This window comes from Mus musculus, chromosome 13, assembly GCF_000001635.26.
Source record: "Mus musculus strain C57BL/6J chromosome 13, GRCm38.p6 C57BL/6J".
Classification (NCBI taxonomy): Eukaryota; Metazoa; Chordata; class Mammalia; order Rodentia; family Muridae; genus Mus; species Mus musculus.
This window is the reverse complement of record NC_000079.6, coordinates 107,753,727-107,773,724: the sequence shown is the minus strand read 5'-3', so window position 1 is coordinate 107,773,724 and position 19,998 is coordinate 107,753,727. Positions and strand designations below refer to the sequence as shown.

General features: G+C 42.5%; 1 protein-coding gene across 1 annotated transcript in view; it reads left to right on the top strand.

The window, feature by feature from the left end:
- Zswim6 (zinc finger SWIM-type containing 6) overlaps positions 1 to 19,998 on the top strand; it is a 165,448-nt gene that overhangs the window by 116,340 nt on the left and 29,110 nt on the right. Inside the window, 2 exon segments of the mRNA NM_145456.3 lie at positions 204 to 352; positions 4,015 to 4,165. Coding sequence (NP_663431.3) covers positions 204 to 352; positions 4,015 to 4,165 — 300 coding nt within the window.

Below are 19,998 nucleotides of genomic sequence, written 5' to 3'. Positions count from 1 at the left end.
TCACTAAGCATAGAATAGGAACGGCTTGGAACTCCACAGTGATTTGCATTTATTTCAGGCATAAATTGGTAGGTGTAATTGAAACTAAGATAAACTTTACACGTGTCTAGGCAGAAACAGAGTCTGACTTCTTTCCAAACTTTTTCTCAAGATCTCTGCGTACAGTCTTCATCCAGTGTGTTTGTTTTCCCTTGGCTTTTCAGGTGCTCCTGATCCTACGGCGGGTGCTAGTATTGACGATGAGAACTGCTGGCACTTGGATGAAGAGCAGGTGCAAGAACAGGTGAAAGTGTTCCTCTCCCAGGGAGGGTACCACGGGTCAGGAAAGCAGCTCAACATGCTCTTTGCAAAGGTAAGGCTGTCAGGTTTGAAGACATATTCCAAGTATAGGGGCAGATAGATGGTGACTGTGTAAGACCCTGTGTGGACTGGGATGGGGATTTTAAGCTAATGGACCAGTGAGAAACGTATGTTACAATGCAAGGTTTAACTTGTTTAATTGACTTTCGGCAGCATAGGAGGCCATTTTTGCCTCTCTCAGTTAGTATAAAGTGATGCTAATTTGTTACATTTTAAAGAGAAAATTTCTTTCAATATCAAAAGCAGTGTAAATCGTTTTTAATGTTATTTGACATCCTTTCAAGTGTTTTTTTTTTCTTTCTAGTTTTCCCACATGGAGAATAACCATAAACATAACACTTCTTCTACACATACAGCTTAATAATTTTAGTGATACTTAATGTTAGTTTCAGTCTGTAAATTAGTTTCCTAGACTTGAGAGTTCTAATTTCACTAAGTGTATAAACTTAAAACTTCAGAAATTTGTCAGCTATAAAGCTTTGAGGTGAAGTCTATAACTGATAAATTCCTCATCTATAAAACCTACAGTAACCTATCTCTTTCCATTGTTTTGATAGTAGGGCTAAAGAATGGTGTTATGTTTATTTCACTACTAAAAACAAGTGACCCAAGAACTAGCTGGGATCCTTAAGACAAGTTCCCTGGGTCAGAAGCATCGCAGAGCATTTGCTGCCATGAAAGCATTGCAAATACTGGATAAAATGCTTTTCAAAAGTAACACTTAGGGCTGGCAAGATGGCTTGGCGCGTAAAGAGCTCCCTGCATGAACATGAGAAGCCCAGAGCCCAGAAAGCTGGGTGTGGTGGCATGCGTGCATTCTCAGCCTTAGGGAGTGGAGTCCAAAAGCCCAGCCAATGGGTTAGTTACAGACGTCCAGGTTCAGTTATAGACATCACCAAAAAGAACAGGTGGAAAGTGATAGGAGCCCTCCGTCAGCCTCTGACCTACATGCTTGATAACCTGTACATGGACGCATACATATGCCCCTCCTCCCCAAACACACACACTAAACCAATGCTCAACCATTATATTCCCCTTGAGGATAGAGTCATTGTTGTAGATAATGGACTAACATTATTTTTAGGAGAACAGTTAATTTTATTAGTTGATCCTTTTGTTAAATAGCTTCTCTGGTATTCACAAAAATTGAAAGTTGTGCTTTAATGTTTTGTGTTCATTCATTTTCGATTCAGAAAGACTAACATGAATTTTCTTATTAAATATGGCTAGAGACTAGTGTGCTCCATTAACAAGATTTATAGGCTATATGTAGATTGTCAGGTTTACAAAAGTTTGTCTATACTATAATGCATTGAAATCTATCGAGAATTCACACATAATTTCAATCTTACATGTTACACAGGTACTTCATGTTCTTTAAAGTTATTAGTTTGGAATTACATTAGCTGTAAGCAATAGATGTACTTGAGATGATGACTATACAGTCTGGGTTTGTATGCTCAACAATTAAGCATTTGTTTCATGACCGGTGCTGACTACTCGCTTAGAGATGTGTCAGTATAAGAAATAAATCACATCCATTAGATTTGCAGAGGAAGCCCTTCATGTGGATTCATGTCTGCACAGCACCTTGTGGCCAAATGAAAACAAGGTAGAATGTGGATTTTTAAGCCAGTATACAGTTGTCACTTTTGTCCCTATGTGTTACATATGTATTAGATATACATGTGAAGTAATAGAAGTAGCTAAGTTTGGAGTTGTATAGATGTGTATAGTGTCTTTAACCTTAGGCAAATGAGGACTCTGATTCCAGCTGTTATTTTTGTCATTGGACAGTTGCTTAGTTTCTCCGAGGCTTGGTTTTATAGAATTCATGAAGTGGGGGTTATGATCTGGTCTAGTCTACACATTTTTTTTTTGGAAATTCGGTGGTGAACATAAACATCCATCAAACTCTTTAGGTGTCGTGTCCAGCAAATGACAGCTCCCTTCCCTCCAAGGCACCACCATTTGTGACTTTCTGCTCCCTCCATACTGGGAATAAGCTTTTAGGACAGCCTTTGGGTTCAGGGAAGCCGTGCTTGCAGGTGCTTTACCAGACTCAAACGCACAAGGAGCTGAGGGAGGGCAGTACTTACGCTAGCCCAAGCCGAAGGTAGAGGACCTGTGGTCTGTGGAGGCTGCTATATTGCAGATGAGCCCATTTTTTTCCTTGCCTTGCCTTTCATTCATGTCAGATCCTGAACAAAGAGCCCCCTTTCCCACACCCCACCCATAGGACCCTGTTCCAGTCAGTAATTTACCACACGGACAACTGGTGATAGGGTTCTCACATGATGAATACGAACTGAGAGTCATACACTTCCAGGTTGTATGTGCTCATTAATGGTTTCTTCTAGAGAGACTAATCTTGGTGGGTTTTTTTTCCTTTTCTTTGGGAAATTTAGCACAGAGAAATGGGCAGTTTAGAATTTTAGTTTTGACAGTCTGACTTCAGTTAAGCCAGAGACTGGTTTTGTCGTTTTGGTGCGTTGTGGAGCATTGACATAGAGTGAACATTCTTAAACCCTCAAGTTCTGTCCAGTTCCTCCTCTTGTTGCTAAAACCTCAGCTGAGTGAGTGTCCACAGCCCATTGTGACTACAGGTTCTGTACTGACAAATCAGACCATCCATAGGCTGAACATAAGGACCATTTCCATTGACCATGTACAGATTTTTCCTCTTTGTCACCCTTGGGTACCCCGAGTATTAGCAAAGCATCCCATGTATTAACAACACAGTATCGTGTTATATTGAATCATAGCTTAATGTGGAGATGATTTAAAGTGTCCATGTAGAAATATTAGAAATTAGGCAACTGAAGATTATAGTGCTTCCATGAAGGTCTGGAACCCACAGATTACAGTATGCTAGTGCTCTCGTTTGAAATAATTCAGCAAGAAAGAACATCCCGAATTATTAATATATCTGAGAAAGTAAACTTTTAGCATGATTTTGTGAAAATAATAAGAAACCTTGAGTTCCGGGGTAAAATTGATGAATTGTGTGATATGTGACTTTACTATCAGATCAATTTACAGAAGTCCTAAGCCACAGTGGAGTGCCTTGGGTTCTACTGCTCTCGTGGTAAGCATAGTCAGTAGGACAGTCAGGAGCATGTGAGACTGTAATTGAGTGTGTGTGTCCCCTTATGGTGTTTCTGTGGTCCAGCAATAGTGTGTCATCGCACCCTTATGAAGCACCAACACCTTGCTAAAACCACTTTCTATGAGCTTGCCAGTTTCAGATACCTTTTTCTGTGTACTTCATCTACTTTGTTAAATATAGGCTGACCACAGGCTAGGTTTGGGTTAGATAAAAGGCACACTCTGAGGGAAACCTTAAAAACTGAAGGCAGAAGCCAGGTGCTATGTATGGTACAATCCTGTAATGTCAGCAGTCAAGAGGCTGAAACAAGAAGATCATGAATTAGAGGTCAAATTGAGCTGTATAGAAAGACCCTATCATAAGACTCTACATATGTACATGCATGTGTGTGATGCAGGATTGCTTTTCATACTTTTGTGTGCCTAAGAGGACTTGTGAAATCATCTCGTTCATACACACATACAAACACAGAAGTAAGTTGTTTGTCTCTTGTGTTATTTATTTACTTACAAAGTTTAATGTTTTTTGTTCGTTTCCCCCTCTAGGTGCGGGAGATGTTGAAGATGAGAGACTCCAATGGGGCCCGTATGTTGACCTTGATCACAGAGCAGTTCATGGCTGACCCTCGCCTGTCACTTTGGAGGCAGCAAGGCACTGCAATGACTGACAAGTATAGGCAGCTCTGGGATGAGCTTGGTAAATGAGTTTCCTGTCAAACTGCATTGAGCTGTGTGTAGATAAGACTGCAGTTGGATATTTAAGAGCATGGTCCAAAGGATGCAGGAGAGAGCAGCTCTGTGCTAGCCTGTGCCAGGGTGCTCTGGGCAGTTGATTGGGCAAAGCTCAGGCCACTGTTTGAAGCAAGCAGCTGTGGCAGGGTTAGGGTGTTGAGTAGAGTGAGCACAGGAATCTCCCTTTAGGTACTTGGCGAAAGGTTCTGTATGTTTGCAATGAATGGTTTCCATCATAGGACTGGTCAGTGACTATTTAATCTCAGTTTTTGAGTCTGCCTTCCTTTTTTCCTTCATTGAAATTCTCAAAAACGATTTGCATAGCTCACTTTTTCCCAGCCAATACAGACCTAGGTCAACCATTGTTCTTGAGAATGGAAAAGATAGGGCAAGCTCTAAAATTTATTGTCTAAAATCTCTGGTCATTACAGATATAAATATAGCAGGTAGTTGAACAAGATGAGGCCTTTTCTTGTGTTAACCGTGAAAATACTGGGTGTGAGTTTCCTTGTCCAATGCTCATTGCTACACAAATTAAAAAAAAAAAAAATTGACATTCATTTCAAGAGAGGAAAATGCTTGCTGTACGTGTAGAGTTAGTGACATTTCTGTTGACAAGTGGCAAACCACTATTTGATTCATTTTGATCCTAGGCCTAGATAGCTCAAAGAGGAACAGTTGGCTGTGAAGGTTCTGTCTGACCACACGGAAAGCACTTTCGGGAGCAACTATTTGGAGACAAACTGAACCTCAGGGAGAGCCTAGAATTTGATGGTGTGGAGTCTTTAGGATTGTATGACAAGCTCCTAAAAACCTGAAGTCAGGGTTTCTTTCCTGCTTCTCCAGGAACGTGACTCTTGGTAGATACTCTGGTGGGTTTGTTTCTATACAAGTAGGTCTGCTACTTGCCAAATATTAAAGTGTATCTGTGAATGTTTTTCTCCAGTGTTTCTTAAAAATAGCGTATTGTGTCCCGTACTTTACTTGATCTCCTGAAAATCTGATAGTAGCTGCCCCCACCCCAGTCAAATGTAAGTCGATCTGTGAACAGTAAGCAGCTTCCATGTGTTGCCTGGAGGTTTGAGGCACAGTGTGGAATTGAAGAAGAAAGGGTAATACGTGGTTTAAGTAAACAAAGTGAATGATTTAGCTTTCCAAATGAGGCCTTTTTAGCTTGTGACTCTGTTGTACATGTTGGATTCACTCGTTGGTTCATAAAGGTGAAAAAGGACTAGCATTGAAAACCAATAACGAAGGGGATCGTGTAGGGAAAATACTGGATTACTATGAAGTGTATAAAATTTTAAGCTGTGGTACTCAGAAATATGAAAGCATAAATAACTGGTTAGGAAAACAAGTGCCACTTGAATATTTTCAAAGTGCCAAGAAAAGAGAAAAAAAAAAAGAAAAAAGAAAGAAAGAATACAAATGATAATGTAGAGTGAAGTTTGCATGATTCACATTTAATCTGTAGTCACATCTCACCTTTCCATGCTGGCTTTGGAAAATGTATGCCGAGACCATCAGTCAGCAGTAGGACTTCTCACTGGGCCGAAGTTTTTGGCAGCTGATACATATTCCCAAGACAGGACTGCTCTACAGAGACCCAGGCTTTACTCAAGATGTTTGATTGCAGACAAGGATCAAGAACACAACTACAAACACACACACACATACTCACACAAAAACCCACACGCGCGCTCTCTCACCTCCTCCCTCCCCCAAGCCCCTCCCTGAAATCATTGGTAGACTAGTGAACTCTGCCTGTGTACTCTGATGCCAAGTGGAGGTCACAGGCCGTTGTTGTGGGATCTAAAGTTTGTGAGGAATCCCCCACAGAAGTCATAGTAGCGATCACATCCTAGTATCTGTTCACCAAAAAATTAACTCAAAGTTCCTTCTAGACTCCAAAAGGAAAGGCTTTTGCTTCTTAATAAAATGGGGGAATTTGACTTTGTGCCCCTACACAGGGCTCACATTGCTTCAAGGCGCTGCTTTGGAATTAAATGCTGAGCACTGCCAGATGCCAGACATTGAAGAGAGGCTGAGTTTTGTCGGCAAATGGGATCTGCAAGTTAATTGGTGTTTTCTGCAGGCTTCTGGCTGTGAAATGAAATTGGAAGCCCTTTAGCCACATGGATAATACAGGACCTGAATACAAATGTCACATGTCACCATCAGGACCCACTGTGAGACAATAGTGTTCCCACTCCAACATTGCACCATTACAGATCATTTAAATATGGGGATTACATTTAAACTAAAAGCCCCATTTGCCTTTTACTGCAATTTAAATGTCCTCTTAGCAAAAGCTAAGTGACAAATTAAATGGAAAAAGTGCCCACATTTTTAAAGCTGTAATGCAAAACAACCTTTTATTGCTTCTCATGTGCCACGGATGAATCATTACACTTGTCAACCCTAAACCAAGCCGTAATTGGAGTAGCTCCTGCTATCAACGTGGGGCCGCTCCCTCCGTGACAGCTTAATAAAGCCGAAACTGTTAAATTAAATCTCAGATGCTTAACTCCTTAGCACCAGTGGATTCGATGGGTCCATGTCTGGCAGTGGCCAATGCACCAAGAAAGGAAAAAAAAAAAGATTCCTGGCACGAGAGCTTCCGTGGGCTAAGAGTGAACCGGCACCCTAGCCAAGTAGCTCTGCTTCTTGGCAAAGGACTTGGAGCCATCAGGTTGTCAGCCAGGAGATGACAGAATCTTTTTCAGAGGACCAGATAGCCCCCTTCCCAAGATTCGTAACTTTCTGCTTAGATGTGATTTATGAAGTTTCACACTGTTGATGCTTCAGAAGTAGTTGAAAGTAACACATTCATTTTTTTAAACTTTTCCTTTTCATATAAATATGCAAAGTTGGTTGCAGTAGCCCATTTCTTCCCCCGTTCTCCAGCTCCCAGAGAGGCTCCTTGTTCCTAGGATTTCCTGTGCCTGTGATACTCATTCTGTCTGGGTAATCTTTGTGACTCTCTCCCTGATGCTCATACTGTGGGACAGAATAGATACAGATGCACTCTGTTACGACCTTCTGTTACACCTCATTTGCACATGCATTTATCTTGGGCATGAATCAGTCTCTCAAATATTAATATTACTCTCTGTGTGTGATGCTCATTTTCCAAAACACACAACAGTATTCTGAAGATGAGCAACTTTGCATCCTCAGCAGCTGTCGGGGAAAGAAAGGACTGCAATCTTAAGACAGAGAAGAAAGCCCTTGGTGCTGGTGGAACGGCTGCAGGTTTGATAAGGGCCTTGCCTTTGGCAGTCTATGGAAGATGTACGTCTGCACTTACAGGCTTCATTAGTGACACAGGTAGTCTCTGGAAAGCAGATCTTAGAAATAACTTGTGGCTTGAAAGAGCAGCCCCGTGCTGACTTGTGGCAGGCACACCTAACATTAACCCTAAGAGCTGCCTGTTCCCTGGACTTAATTACCATGCCAGTCTTTAGGGTGTGAAGGGGAATAGTGTACCTCTCATAGGCTTCAGTGGGTCTCTTTCTGTAAATGTTTTATAAGACTATAATTTTACTTTGCATCATAAAGCTATAGATTGTGGCGACCAGTCTATTAACACCTAATTAAAATGGATGTCATTTAGAGGAAACAGTTAAATGCAGTTTAATTACAGTTTTGTCACGGGGAGAATTCTTAGTTTCATTGTCAAGTGTTGTGTAAGACCTTTGCCCACATTTGTTAGCTTTCTCTGGAGGAAAACCATTAGCTTTGCAGTCTTGGGACTTGGAGCCTTCTCATAGGGAGAAGATGGGTGGCAAGGGCAGAACCAACCCATCCCAAGCTTGTTCAGGTATTGCCGAGAGCAAGGTGGTGATAGCCCTTGGCACCCCTTCCACATCTTCTCTTCTGGGGATCCATTTCTTTGTGAGCACAAATAGGCAGAGTTAAGTGTTTCTTTCTCATTCTAATTCCATTTGAAGAATAAGGCAACCGCTACCTTGTTCCAGAGTCAGGTGTGAGACCAAGTGGTAGTTACCTATACCTGGGACACTTGGAGTCAGGGTAAACCTACAGTCACCAGTAGAAAACTCAACCCACCAATTGCAGCCGTATTTATGGAAAAACAGTAAAAAACTGACCTGCTTCCTCGACCCAAATGTTCTCTCATTTGCATCCCAGACACAAAAAACAGTTCATCTGCACCTACCTTGTTATTCTTGAAGTCACACATTCAGAAAATAACCTCTTAATTTAGGATACTCTTTGTTCACAGACAGAAATAAAAATCTATAACCGTTCTGTACTGGGAAACATCATCTTACATGTCTGAATGCAGCAGTCTTAATAAGTACCACCCTAACTTTCTGTGGTACATGCAGACTTTGACACATATTGAAGTCAGGGGTGATGCAAACCGAATTGAGGAGTCACTTGTTTTGCGTCAGGAGCTAGAGAGCAGCCCAGAAATGGCTGGTTGTGTACAGGCTTACTTTGTCAGGGCTGTGCAGCAAACAGCAATCCCAGAATGCCCTACAGCAGCAGAAGGGTGTCAGCACAGACTGGGGAACATCCATACCGCTGAACCCAGGGCAGAACTCAAGCCATCTCTCTTATCGGTCTGTCTTCTCCTGGGCACACAAAGAATACAGCTTTACTACGGCGTGTGCTCCCGGCACCCCCTTCCCTTCCCAGAAGCTTTATTTCAAGGGACACAGAGCACGATACCCAGAAGAGCAGAGGCACTGGATCTAGATTTCCTCTGTAGCAATGGTTCTGATAATAAGGGGGGAGTCCACCTCTCAGGCCTCAGGAGACACGTAAATTAACAGTTATAATGAGCCAGGAAGCCGTTGATGGTAGAACCTGACCCATGAGTGTGGTTTGTAAGGTGTGGATGGGAAGGATTTACAGGGGAGAAGTAGTACTAAGGTTCCAGGAAGGAGAAGCAGTGTGGACCAGGACAAGGGTAGGCTTAGTGGGAAAGGTATTTACTGTCAACAATGGCTGGAAGGTGTCCAGTCTAGCTTTGCTCATTGTTTCGTAACCTAAAAGAGGAGGGGAGGGAGACAGAAAGATGGCGGAGGACCTTGGTGGTGCTGGTGGTGCTGGTGGTGCTGGTTGTGATGGTTGTTGTTGTTGCTATGTTAAGTTTCCATTTTGGTCTAGCTACTACTATTGGCAGCACAGTTGTCCACACTTGTTTTCAAGCACTACACTCAGCAGTCTTTTGTATACATCACATTACTTACTCCTCAAAACAGCACTGTGATGTAGGTATAACTTTTTAGTGCTAATGTTACAAACAAGAAAACGGAAGCATAAGAAGGCCGGAGAGTTGCCTAGATAACATTATCAGTTAGATGTCTCTGTCAAGCATTTACACTCTGCAAAGGCAAAATGGCAGTGACCGAGTGGCCATGAGTCTTGGCAAAGGGCCTGTTTGCCTGTCCTCAGTGCCACCATCCTGGCTGAACTTGCTCTAGGCAGTCTCGCTGTCTATCAGCAGCCGTGTTTCCAAGGACTCTAACTTCAGGCCCTCTGGAAAGACAAACACATTGGTGAAAAATAGCTTTATGCTGCTTTTGAGAGCAATAGTGATGACAGTAAGCTGATCACAAGCACAGAACAAGCTTACAGAGTTGGGATCCAGTGACATTTTGGCAACAGGATGCTAAAGATCTTTTGTCAATGTCTTTGCCCTGGCCTGTACCCAGTCCTGATGGCAGCCCTGGAGTTGGCAACACTACTTGATCTCATGCAGTCTATAGGTTCTGTGAGCCGCCTGCTCATAGGCAGGATGGAGTGGTCTCTCTTGGTCACTGTTTCTTCCTGTGGTATAATTCAGAGCTCTTTCTGGACACCTGGCCCTGTGCATGTGTCCTCCTACAGGCCTGGGCTCTATAGCTGTGTGACTCTGTGCTCTTTGGTCACAGGCCTATGAATTCTCTTGCTGTGGGGTTCAGGGGAAGGGAGATTTTCTCTGCTTCACAGAGTAATTTGTAGTTTAAATCAGAAGTTAGAAAATGAAGAACATGGACTTTACAGTGAACAAACCTATGATAAATACCTCGAGTGTAATTATCCGAACTGTCTTTCTTTTGACTGCTGTTTCTAGGGTTTAATTATCCATTTAATACCCCATGTAGGAAGGAGAAAACTGTAAATATGTATTAATAGGAAGTAATAGACTCTGGGGATTAAATGAGGTCATTAAAGGTCACTTGGTTTCATTACAGAACAAATTGGAGATTCTTAAAGATACTGTAGCCTTAGTTATCTGCATGTACAATTAAATCATTTATAACAAATTAAATGGTTTAGAATAATTTCACTTTTGTGGTTTTATAAACCTCTAGTCTAAATACAGACTGTAGTAGTTTGGCTAGATGTTAAGATAGGGTTTGCCGTAGTAAAGCCATGAATACGTACATTATTTATACCAAAAATAGACTCCTTCCTTTGTTTAATGTTGTTGATCTATAACAGATCATTGATAATCCACATTCTTCTTACATTAGTGGCTAATGGGGATCTCAGAGTTGGTATTAGATGTCTGTTTTCTCCTTAAAACAGTTCCTAATAAACTTCTGCCCTCACTTCCTCATCTTCCTAAGAATTATTACTGTACTTTTCACCAAGAAACAGCCACCAAGGGGTAATGCAGCCAAGATGTCACCACTGGGTTGCGGACCTAAGACAGTGTTGTCGTGGTGTAGGATCCAGATGCAGTGGTTCTCAACCTTCCCAATGCTGCAACCCTCCCCATGATGTAGTGACCCCAACCATAAGACTATTCTCCTTACTATTTCATAACTAATTTTGCTATTGTTATGAATCGTAACATAAGTATTTCTGGAGATAGTCTGGTGCCAAAGGGATCTCAACCCATGGGTTGAGAAACGCTGAGACAGAAGTGAGGGTAGGCATGAAGTAAGAAAGGCTGCAGGGCATTTCTTCCCTTGGCGTAGCAGCATACAGATTATTGAGGCCTGAAAGGCCCCGTGTTAAGCCATTTGGAATTTGCAGTGGCTTTGCAGAGAACCAGGCATGCCACTGGCTAAATCGTAAGAAGGGGTATGGGAAGGTAGGCCAGAAGCAGCAAGAGCCACGGTGGCTCTTGGTGTGAGCTAGCACAGGGCAAGGCGCGTCACAGATGCCGTTATTGCATTAAGTGGTGGGCCACAAGGAGGGTGAATCCAAGGATATAGGCCATGCTTGCCCTCCTTGGGAGGTTTCAGCCACTGCCCAGTAAGGCCTCACGGCTAGAAGGGGGGCCGGAGAAGGCAGGAGGCAGGTCCCACTCAGGGACAGCGCTGTGACTTCTTTATTAGATGCCAGGCTTCCTAGGAACAGTTCTGTGGAATACAAAGTTCTAAGATTAGAAATGTATCTATCTTCAATGGTGATTTCTTAAAAGAGTGACTTTTCTTGAGATACAACAAAGAGTTAGTTTGATTTAATAGGCAACTTTCGCATATAGTTTGGTGGCAGAAAGAATGCAAAATAGTTAACAGCAAGTGAATTTTTGTGACACTGTCATAAGCTTGTCTGATAATTTTGTAACATCTTAATGACTTTCTTTGGAATTCTGAAATTCACATTTAAACCACACCACTGGAGTAAGAGACGGCTGCTGTTCTCACTAGCTTACTGGAGTGAGCAGATCGCCCTGCTGGGGGCTGAGCCTTTTCCTCTGACCTGCTGATAAAGCAACGAGGAAGGGAGGGCGTGTCAGAATAGAATATGGTAACTCCAGGGCTTTCTCCTGCACAGGTAACCTTTGAGGTGTAAAGGCCAATCTCGTTTTGACAGTGACAGTGACAGTTACTCGCTGTTGACTCCTTTCGTTCTGGAGTAGATTAGTAAACTTCAGATTTTTGCATCAGCAGACCTTGAGAAGAGTATAAAAACAGTCACAGAGTAGAAATCAGAACAGGTCCCTTGAAATGGCTTAGATTGGGAGCACAGCTTCAATGGGCCAGGATAGTCCCAGTCAGGTCCCAATTGAAGCTGAAAGTCATGCTGGAGTCATTGACTATACTGCTAAGAGCTCAAAAATCCCTCCATAACATGTCACCAGTATACTCAGCATGTGTGTGTGTATGTGCGTATACATATACATACGTGTGTGTGTGTGTGTGTGTGTGTGTGTAGCCAGCCTCTGGTGAACAGATTGATCATAAGCAGAGCATGTTCTTTCCTAGCTGTATAGACCAAATCATATAAAGGGTATTCCTGAAACTTTTAAACTACTTAGTATACTTAATATTAATAGTCAATTGTCATTGATCTTTATTAAGACATGAAACTTTATTTATTAAGATATGAAATATCTATTTTTTTAAAAAAATTTTTAATCTCTTTTTTTTAAATTATACATCTTTTCCCCTTCTATTCAAGTAACATTAAAGTCATACATGTTGTTCGCTGCTTTCCTGTAAAAGGGAGAAATGTGTCTGGTGTGTAGTTGGTGCTCAGTAAGTGTTTGTGAAGATGAAGGTAAGGAAAACTTGGTGCACAATGCCATCTCCCTTCTTGGAAGCCTTAAGGAGCAAATTTCTGATATAAACCCTTGAGAAACATTACTCTGCCTGGACCATCGGTTCTCTGGTCTCCCACATTTTGGTTGACGTAACCTTCCCTGCCCAGGATATTCATGGGTGCCCATGTGTGCATGTGTACACATGCGCATCCTGAAATGCAAACTGTTTAGAGTACAGAAGGGCACCGATTCCCCCTTGCCCTCCGTGCTGCAGGTAATCTATTGCATTAATCATGTAGCCTGTGGGAAATGCATGGGGAGTGATTATACTATCATACACAATGCAATCAGCATGGAGCACTTGTCAAGACCAATACATCAAAGTTTAATTCAGTAATAGGACGAATTAGAGCAAAACGAAACATTCTGCTCTCTAGGAAACCCAGCACCCACCGTAAGCTCTCTTTGCACTCAATAGAAAAGTAAGTGCATTCCGAAATTGTTTTTTTGAACAAGTTGGCGTTCCAGTTAGACAGATGCTCCCCCCCCCACACACACACACCCCTTCCTTGATATCTCACACAAGTGTGCTGCTAAAATGTTGACTTGACCAAAAGTACTCTAGAATGCTCAGCACTGGTAAATTTGATCACTTCTTAGTCCAGCTTTTGGTGGGTTTCTGTCCTAATTGGCTCTCAATGCCCAGCAAAAGGAAAAGGATTTGCTCAGAGGTGCAGTCAGCTTAAATATGGGTCAGGAATAGCAGGCCGATTAACAGGAACCTACTTGTGTGTCTTGTAGTTCTGTGTGCCCGAGTTGTGTATATGTGCTGCAGTAACGTATTGGGGAGCTAGCTCCCTGCCTTACAGTCTAGTCAGGGCACAGAATAAATAAATAAATAAGTGAGAAATTAAAAACAACCCAAGACAACCGCAGAAGCATTATATAATATAGAGCATGCTGCAGTTTGAGGATCGATCTCATACATTCCCTATGTTAAAATGAAGTCACTGTTGTAAGAACTTACAACTTGCCAAGCGACTCCTTTCAGAAATAGATTTATATGGAGTTGGAGTCATGACCATTGAATGAACCCTGGAACTGTTTATAAAGATGGCTGTCATATAGCCAGTACAGAACCCCTGAAACTGTTCTTTCCAGTCCCCAAGTTCACACTCCTTTACCTTACCTGTTGGCTGTTTGCTCTCTGTCTCAGGGTAAGAAACCATCTGCCTGCCCCTGCCACTGTGCATTTCTCTCTTCATTTCTGATTTTTTTTTCCCGTGTCTTTCCTTTTCTCCCTCCCTCCCTTGAAAAGGAGAGGGATGTTCAGGGTGTGGAAAAGCTCTCCTCTGATCGCCTACAGAATGACGCTGCTGTTGAAGGCAAGCTCACAGCACTGACAGGTCAGATGCAAAGGGGAAGCTTGTTTATCAGATGATGAACATGATTCAGGACGCCAGTTAACTCCTCTTAACTATTTTCCTTCTTGACAAAAAAAAAAAATCCCTTTATTTAAAAGTTTTCTGGGAGCCCAGCTATATCCCAACTAAGCACATGCCATTTAACAGGAAGTTTGGTGGTGCATAACCCAGGTAGTCGGTAAAACTGGTCTCACTGTATCCCTTGGGTCTGATTTTGGAATTTTTCCAGAGATGTTTTAATAAATTAAAAGCTAGCGTATCAAATTTAAAGACGAATGTTTTGCCAGTTAAACGTAACTTTCCAAACAGGGAGTGACTGATGTATTAAAACTTCATTATGCCGATAATAACAGTGTCATAATTAGGGTCACGGTTTTCATGTGGTCTGACCCATGAAGTTTTGTGACTGTAGTTTTGCTAGCACAACTAATTATGCCCATGATCTGTTGGTGACTGCAATTAGATATTTCATGGCCTCTCAATAAATACGATTAGATAATTGGGCCATGCGTGAAATTTATACTATTATAATAGCCTCTGAGAACAAAAATAAATACTGTGAATTATTTTATAATTATTGAACCCTTGGAAGTACTAAAAGCGATTGCTTTTCCTGGCCTGCTACTTCCTGGTAAGGCTTTACCTGGCACTAGGATGTGGCCATTGGCCTTTCCGTCTCACAGGACTCATGCTTATGGATGTGGAACAAGGGAAAGTGAACCTTGGACACACACGCTCTCTGTGAGAGAGTGGGATGGCACTTGTCTTGCTCCTCTGCCCTGTACTGGCCTGGCCCTTTTCCCAGTTGCACCCATCTTTGCTTTCTGGTATCATGCACACTAGTTAATTATGCTAGAAATTAGAGAAAAGAGAACATTTATAAGTGATTCCAAAGAAGATGAACAGCTTTATTTTAATTAATCCGCCTCCTTTCCCCTCTAAAAAAAAAAACACCCCACAAAAATCTATGACCTTTAATCACTGAATTGATTTGATATTAAGGACAGCAACCAAACAGAAAACAGGAAATGCAGTGAGAGCCTGCCCCTGATTTATTTGCTGCTAATTCATAACGCCATCCGCGGCAGTATACTCCACCAGGCAGAGTGGGTCCTCGGTCACATGCGTCACATGCGTCACATGCGTCACCCCAGAAATGCTGATGCAGACTTCACTCTAACCAAGCTGACCATAGTGTTTCCAGACAAAGCAGATTTCATCTGACTTGAATAATCAGCCGTGAATCTTACGTTTAGCTGCTGTTTGCCCATGTACTGTTTTAATCTGAAATTACTTTCTATGCCTGTCAGTTCTGAAAAATGCAGTTCCGTGTTGTTGAATTGGGCTTTTATTTAGATAGACCTGTGGTTCTTGTTGGGTGTACTTTCCTTTATATGATCTGAGTATATAAGACCTAGCTGAAGGTGGGTAGAGATGGCTTACTGGCTTACAGCACTGGCTGCTCTTAAAGAGAACCCAGACTTGGTTCCTAGCACTCACACAGTGGTTCACAGCCACCTATAACTCCTGTTCCAAAGGGTCAGTACCTTCACATGGACCATACACACACACACACACACACACACACACACACACACACATACATGCATGCAGCCAAAACAGTCATACAATAAAAATAAAGATACACTTTCAAAACAAAGCGGTTAGGGCACAGGGCTACTAGATGTAAGGATTTCAGAATGTTAGCTAATAAAATGTTTATACTTCCAAAATACAAAGGATGGAATGATTCCGTCAAAAGACTAAAATCATTAGTTTTGGAATTTGCATAAATCCAAACTTTAAAAGAAAACAACTTTTGGTTATCTAGCTGGACTAAGGGCTAAATCGCCGTAGTGTTTAAATACGCTGTCTCTCTGATGGAACATGAACTTTGGACAGGGTTCCTGCTCCTTCCTTCAGTAGCATCTACACACTTTAGTTTCTTTGTCTACAAAGTAATGCTTGTTGTTTGTTTTTTGGTAGGGTAGTGTGATAATTATGTAAATATTTAAAACAGGGTTAATGTGTTATTTAAAGCAAGGTTAATGTGAGGTAAAGACTCAGTAAAATGACAGCAATTATTGTCAGGTAAATAAGTATAGATGCCATTCACTTTTAGAAATTCTAGTTGAATTAGACAGAACAATCTTTGTACCCTAAAGATAGACATTTAAGAACGTTAAATGTAGAATCTAATTAGAAACCCAACATGTGTAACTTGATATTGTTAGGATTCTCCTTGAAGGGATGAGAATTTGCATACAAAGGAGCATGTAATAACAACGCGCTGTGTTTGGATGCCTCCTGTTTTGTTACATTTGTATAACGGCTGCTTGTTTGGCTTACAGCTCTTTCATCTGTTGAGTGATTTATGTGAATTTGATTATTTGAGCTGATGATATTCACACACAAGTTCTCGGTTGTGGAGGCTCATCCTGTGTACTGTAGGATGGAGCAGTGTCTCTGGGATTTATTTTCTATGACCAAAATAACACCTCCTAGCAGAGCATAGAATCTTCCCTGGTTGAGAGCCATACTGAATGTTGGGTTGCATGTTAAAGAGAAGAACGCAGCAGTAAGGGAGGTTAATGCCCTGTACCTGTTCGTGGCATTTCTATGTGAAGTATAGCAGCCTGAGGCTTGGTGCCGTCCACGGTGGTAGAAACTTGAGTGTAAATCTCCTATGAATTAACTAGAAAGTATTGTCCCTTTGTTGCAGTTAGGGAACTGGGCCCACAGAGGCTCAGTGGATCCCTTCGGAGTTCTGTGGCATCTCATCCACGTGCTGTCCTTTAAGATCAGTGCTTTCTTGGTGGAAAAAAACATTTTGTTGTTGTTGAAAATGTAAACAGTGAGTGTTTGAGGTGGAGCAAAATGGTGTTGATAATCCACATGTCTCAATGTTTTCTAGAAAAGCTGGTGGGGGTGGGTACAATTAATTCTTGTCACCCACTTTTACTGAGAGTAGCCCGGGGTTCACTAGTATTGTTACCGGCTGGATACAGAAGTAGTCGAAAAGACTTTCAGAACAGCCTGTATTCTCTGACTGGTTGTAGTCAGATACAGAATGTGGGCGGGCCTAAGACTGCTAAGTAGACAGAACTATTTCCTTTAGGGAGAAAGTTTTTGTACTTCTCCTTGGGTGACGGACTTAGCTTCCCTAGTTTGGGTTATTTTCCTTGCTGTTGTCTGGCTAAAATCACTGACTAAGACTGGACTGGGCGCTAGAGGAAAGAATGCATTCTGGGCGCTTCTGTTAGTGACTCTGCTGTATGCTGATGACAAGACCCCGTGAGCACAGGAACTTGGAGGAGAGTTCCTTTTGTCTTACAGTCTCAGAGGAATAATAGACAGGCATGGTGACAGATGCAGAGAGCTTGAGCATCCATCTTCCAACCCAAGCACAAATATATAATCTATATATTGAGGCTATATAATCTCAAAGCCATGGTGCACTTCCTGAGACTTCCCAAACAGCACCAGCAACTGGGAACCAGATACCAAATATCTGAGCCTGCCAGCTGTGGTAGTGCACACCTTTAATCCCAGCACCAGAGAGGCAGAGGCAAGCGGATCTTTGAATTTGCGGCTAGAGAGTTCCAGGACAGCCAAGGCTACACACACACACACACACACACACACACACACACACACACACACACACACACAGTGTCTGTGATGATTTGTATATGCTTGGCCCAGGGGGAGGCACTATTAGAAGCTGTGGCCTTGTTGGAGTAGGTGTGTCACTGTAGATGTGGGCTTTAAAACCCTCATTCTACCTACCTGGATGTCAGTAATCTGCTAGCAGCCTTCAGATGAAGATGTAGAGCTCTCAGCTCTGCCTGTACCATGCCTGCCTGCACACTGCTCTGTTCCTGCCTTGATGGAAGTGGACTGAACTTCTGAACCTGTAAGCCAGCCCTAATTAAATGTTGTCCTTATGAGAGTTGCCTTGGTCATGGTATCTGTCCACAGCAGTAAAACCCTAACTAAGACACTATCTTAAAACAAAACAAAACCAAAAAAAAACCCCACAAAAACTAATGTGGTGTTCTGAATGTGCCTGGCCCAGAGAGTGGCACTATTAGGAGGTGTGGCCTTGTTGGAATAGGTATTTCATTGTGGGCTTGTGCTTTAAGACCCTCGTCCTAGCTGCCTTTCGAACAAGAGGTGTAACTCTCAGCTCATCCAGACCCATGCCTGCCTGGATGCTGCCATGCTCCCACCTTAGTGATAATGAACTTAATCTCTAAGCCTGTGAGCCAGTCCCAATTAAATGTTGTCCTTCATAGGAGTTGCCTTGGTCAGTACAACCCTAACTAAGACCACAAACAGAAGACTTGGGATTCAAATTCCTGAGCCTACGGGGTGCAAATCTCTCTTGAATCACCACATTCCACACCCTGGGCACCATAGGTTCATGGCCATATCATAATACAAAAACACATTATAGTCCAACTTCAAACAAACCCATGGTCTGCCACATCCTCAACACAGTTTAAATATTCAAAGGCTCTCTGGAGACTCAAGATGCTCTAAGCTATAGCCCACCCTGCAGCAAATCACGTAACTCTGTGTTCAGGGTCTGGGTCTTTACTTTCAAAGGTCTTGAATGGCTGTGCCCCTCAAGCTTTGCTGCCTGCAACATACGCTCCTTGGGCTGTTTCTGCTTCAAGTATGATGCTCTCCTTAGCAGATGGCTCACAGCTCACAGCTCCAGCATCTTGGATCTCCACTGCAAGCCCAGCTTTACCTGAACAGCCTCACTTAATGGCCTCCCCTAGCCTCTTGCCCTCTCAGGACCTTCATCCAGGGACTCCTCTACCACATGAAAGAAAAAAAAAATTGGCTCATGGTTCCAGAGGGCCAAGAGTCCACATAACAGCAAGTGTCAGGCATGGTGGCGGAGCAGGGTACTAAAGCTCACTCCTAACCCAAGCACAAAGCAGAGTGTAAACTGGAAGTTAGACAAGGCTATCCCCTCTCAAAGCCCACCGCTAGTGAGCATTAGGCTATACCACCTAAGCCACCCAAACAGTTAGGGCAGCTGGGACTCAGGATTCAGATGCCCGAGGGAACATTTCTAATTTAGATCACCACAGTGGAGCAAGGGCTGGAGCTGGGTGAGACCTGGATAAGCCTGGGTGACATACACTGGATTTGGTACTGGCATTGTTTACTTGGAGTAACTGAACCTAGGAAAACTGGAAATGTATGGAGTTGTTTTCATTCTCACCCATAACAAGCATGCATCCTATTACAAAACCCACACGTTCCTTACCGAACGTGCAGTTCCTTACTGCAGTGCCCTGGAAATGCTGGCTTCTAACCGAATCTCACCACTTTCCCCCACTGAATCCCTGAAAGAGTTAGCATTTCGGAGAAGCCATAGAGTGGGGTTTCATCATTAAAGAACTTGACTCTCAAAGCTATAAATACTTCAGGCACACTGGAGGGAAAGGAGATGAATGCTCAGGGTGGGACCCTGAATTAATAAAATTTGGGGAATGACTTATTCAGTTTGGTTAATTTGGTTATTAAAGCTAATTACAACCTTTGTGGTGATGACTGTTAAGATAAAAAGCCCATAGCTCGCGTGGCACTAAACTTGAGTCTGGCATTAAGGATGAAACCTCTCTTTAAGGAGGTGAGCAATGAAAGGATGTTTCAAGCAAATTAATAAAGACTTAGGGTTTTGAAAAAAAGAATGTCTCCTGTAAAATGGAAATTTTCTAGTTGGGGAAATGCAAGCATGAAAACCCAAGGCGAGTTTTTATGAATTTCTCTCTTCCTTGGGTCATATAGAAACCCTTGCTGAAATGAGCCAAGAATACTTAGCACCTTGTGCTAAGGGCTCCCAGGCTGTCTGGGTTTGAGCCTTCACAGTCTGGATATCTGTAACCATCGTCCCAG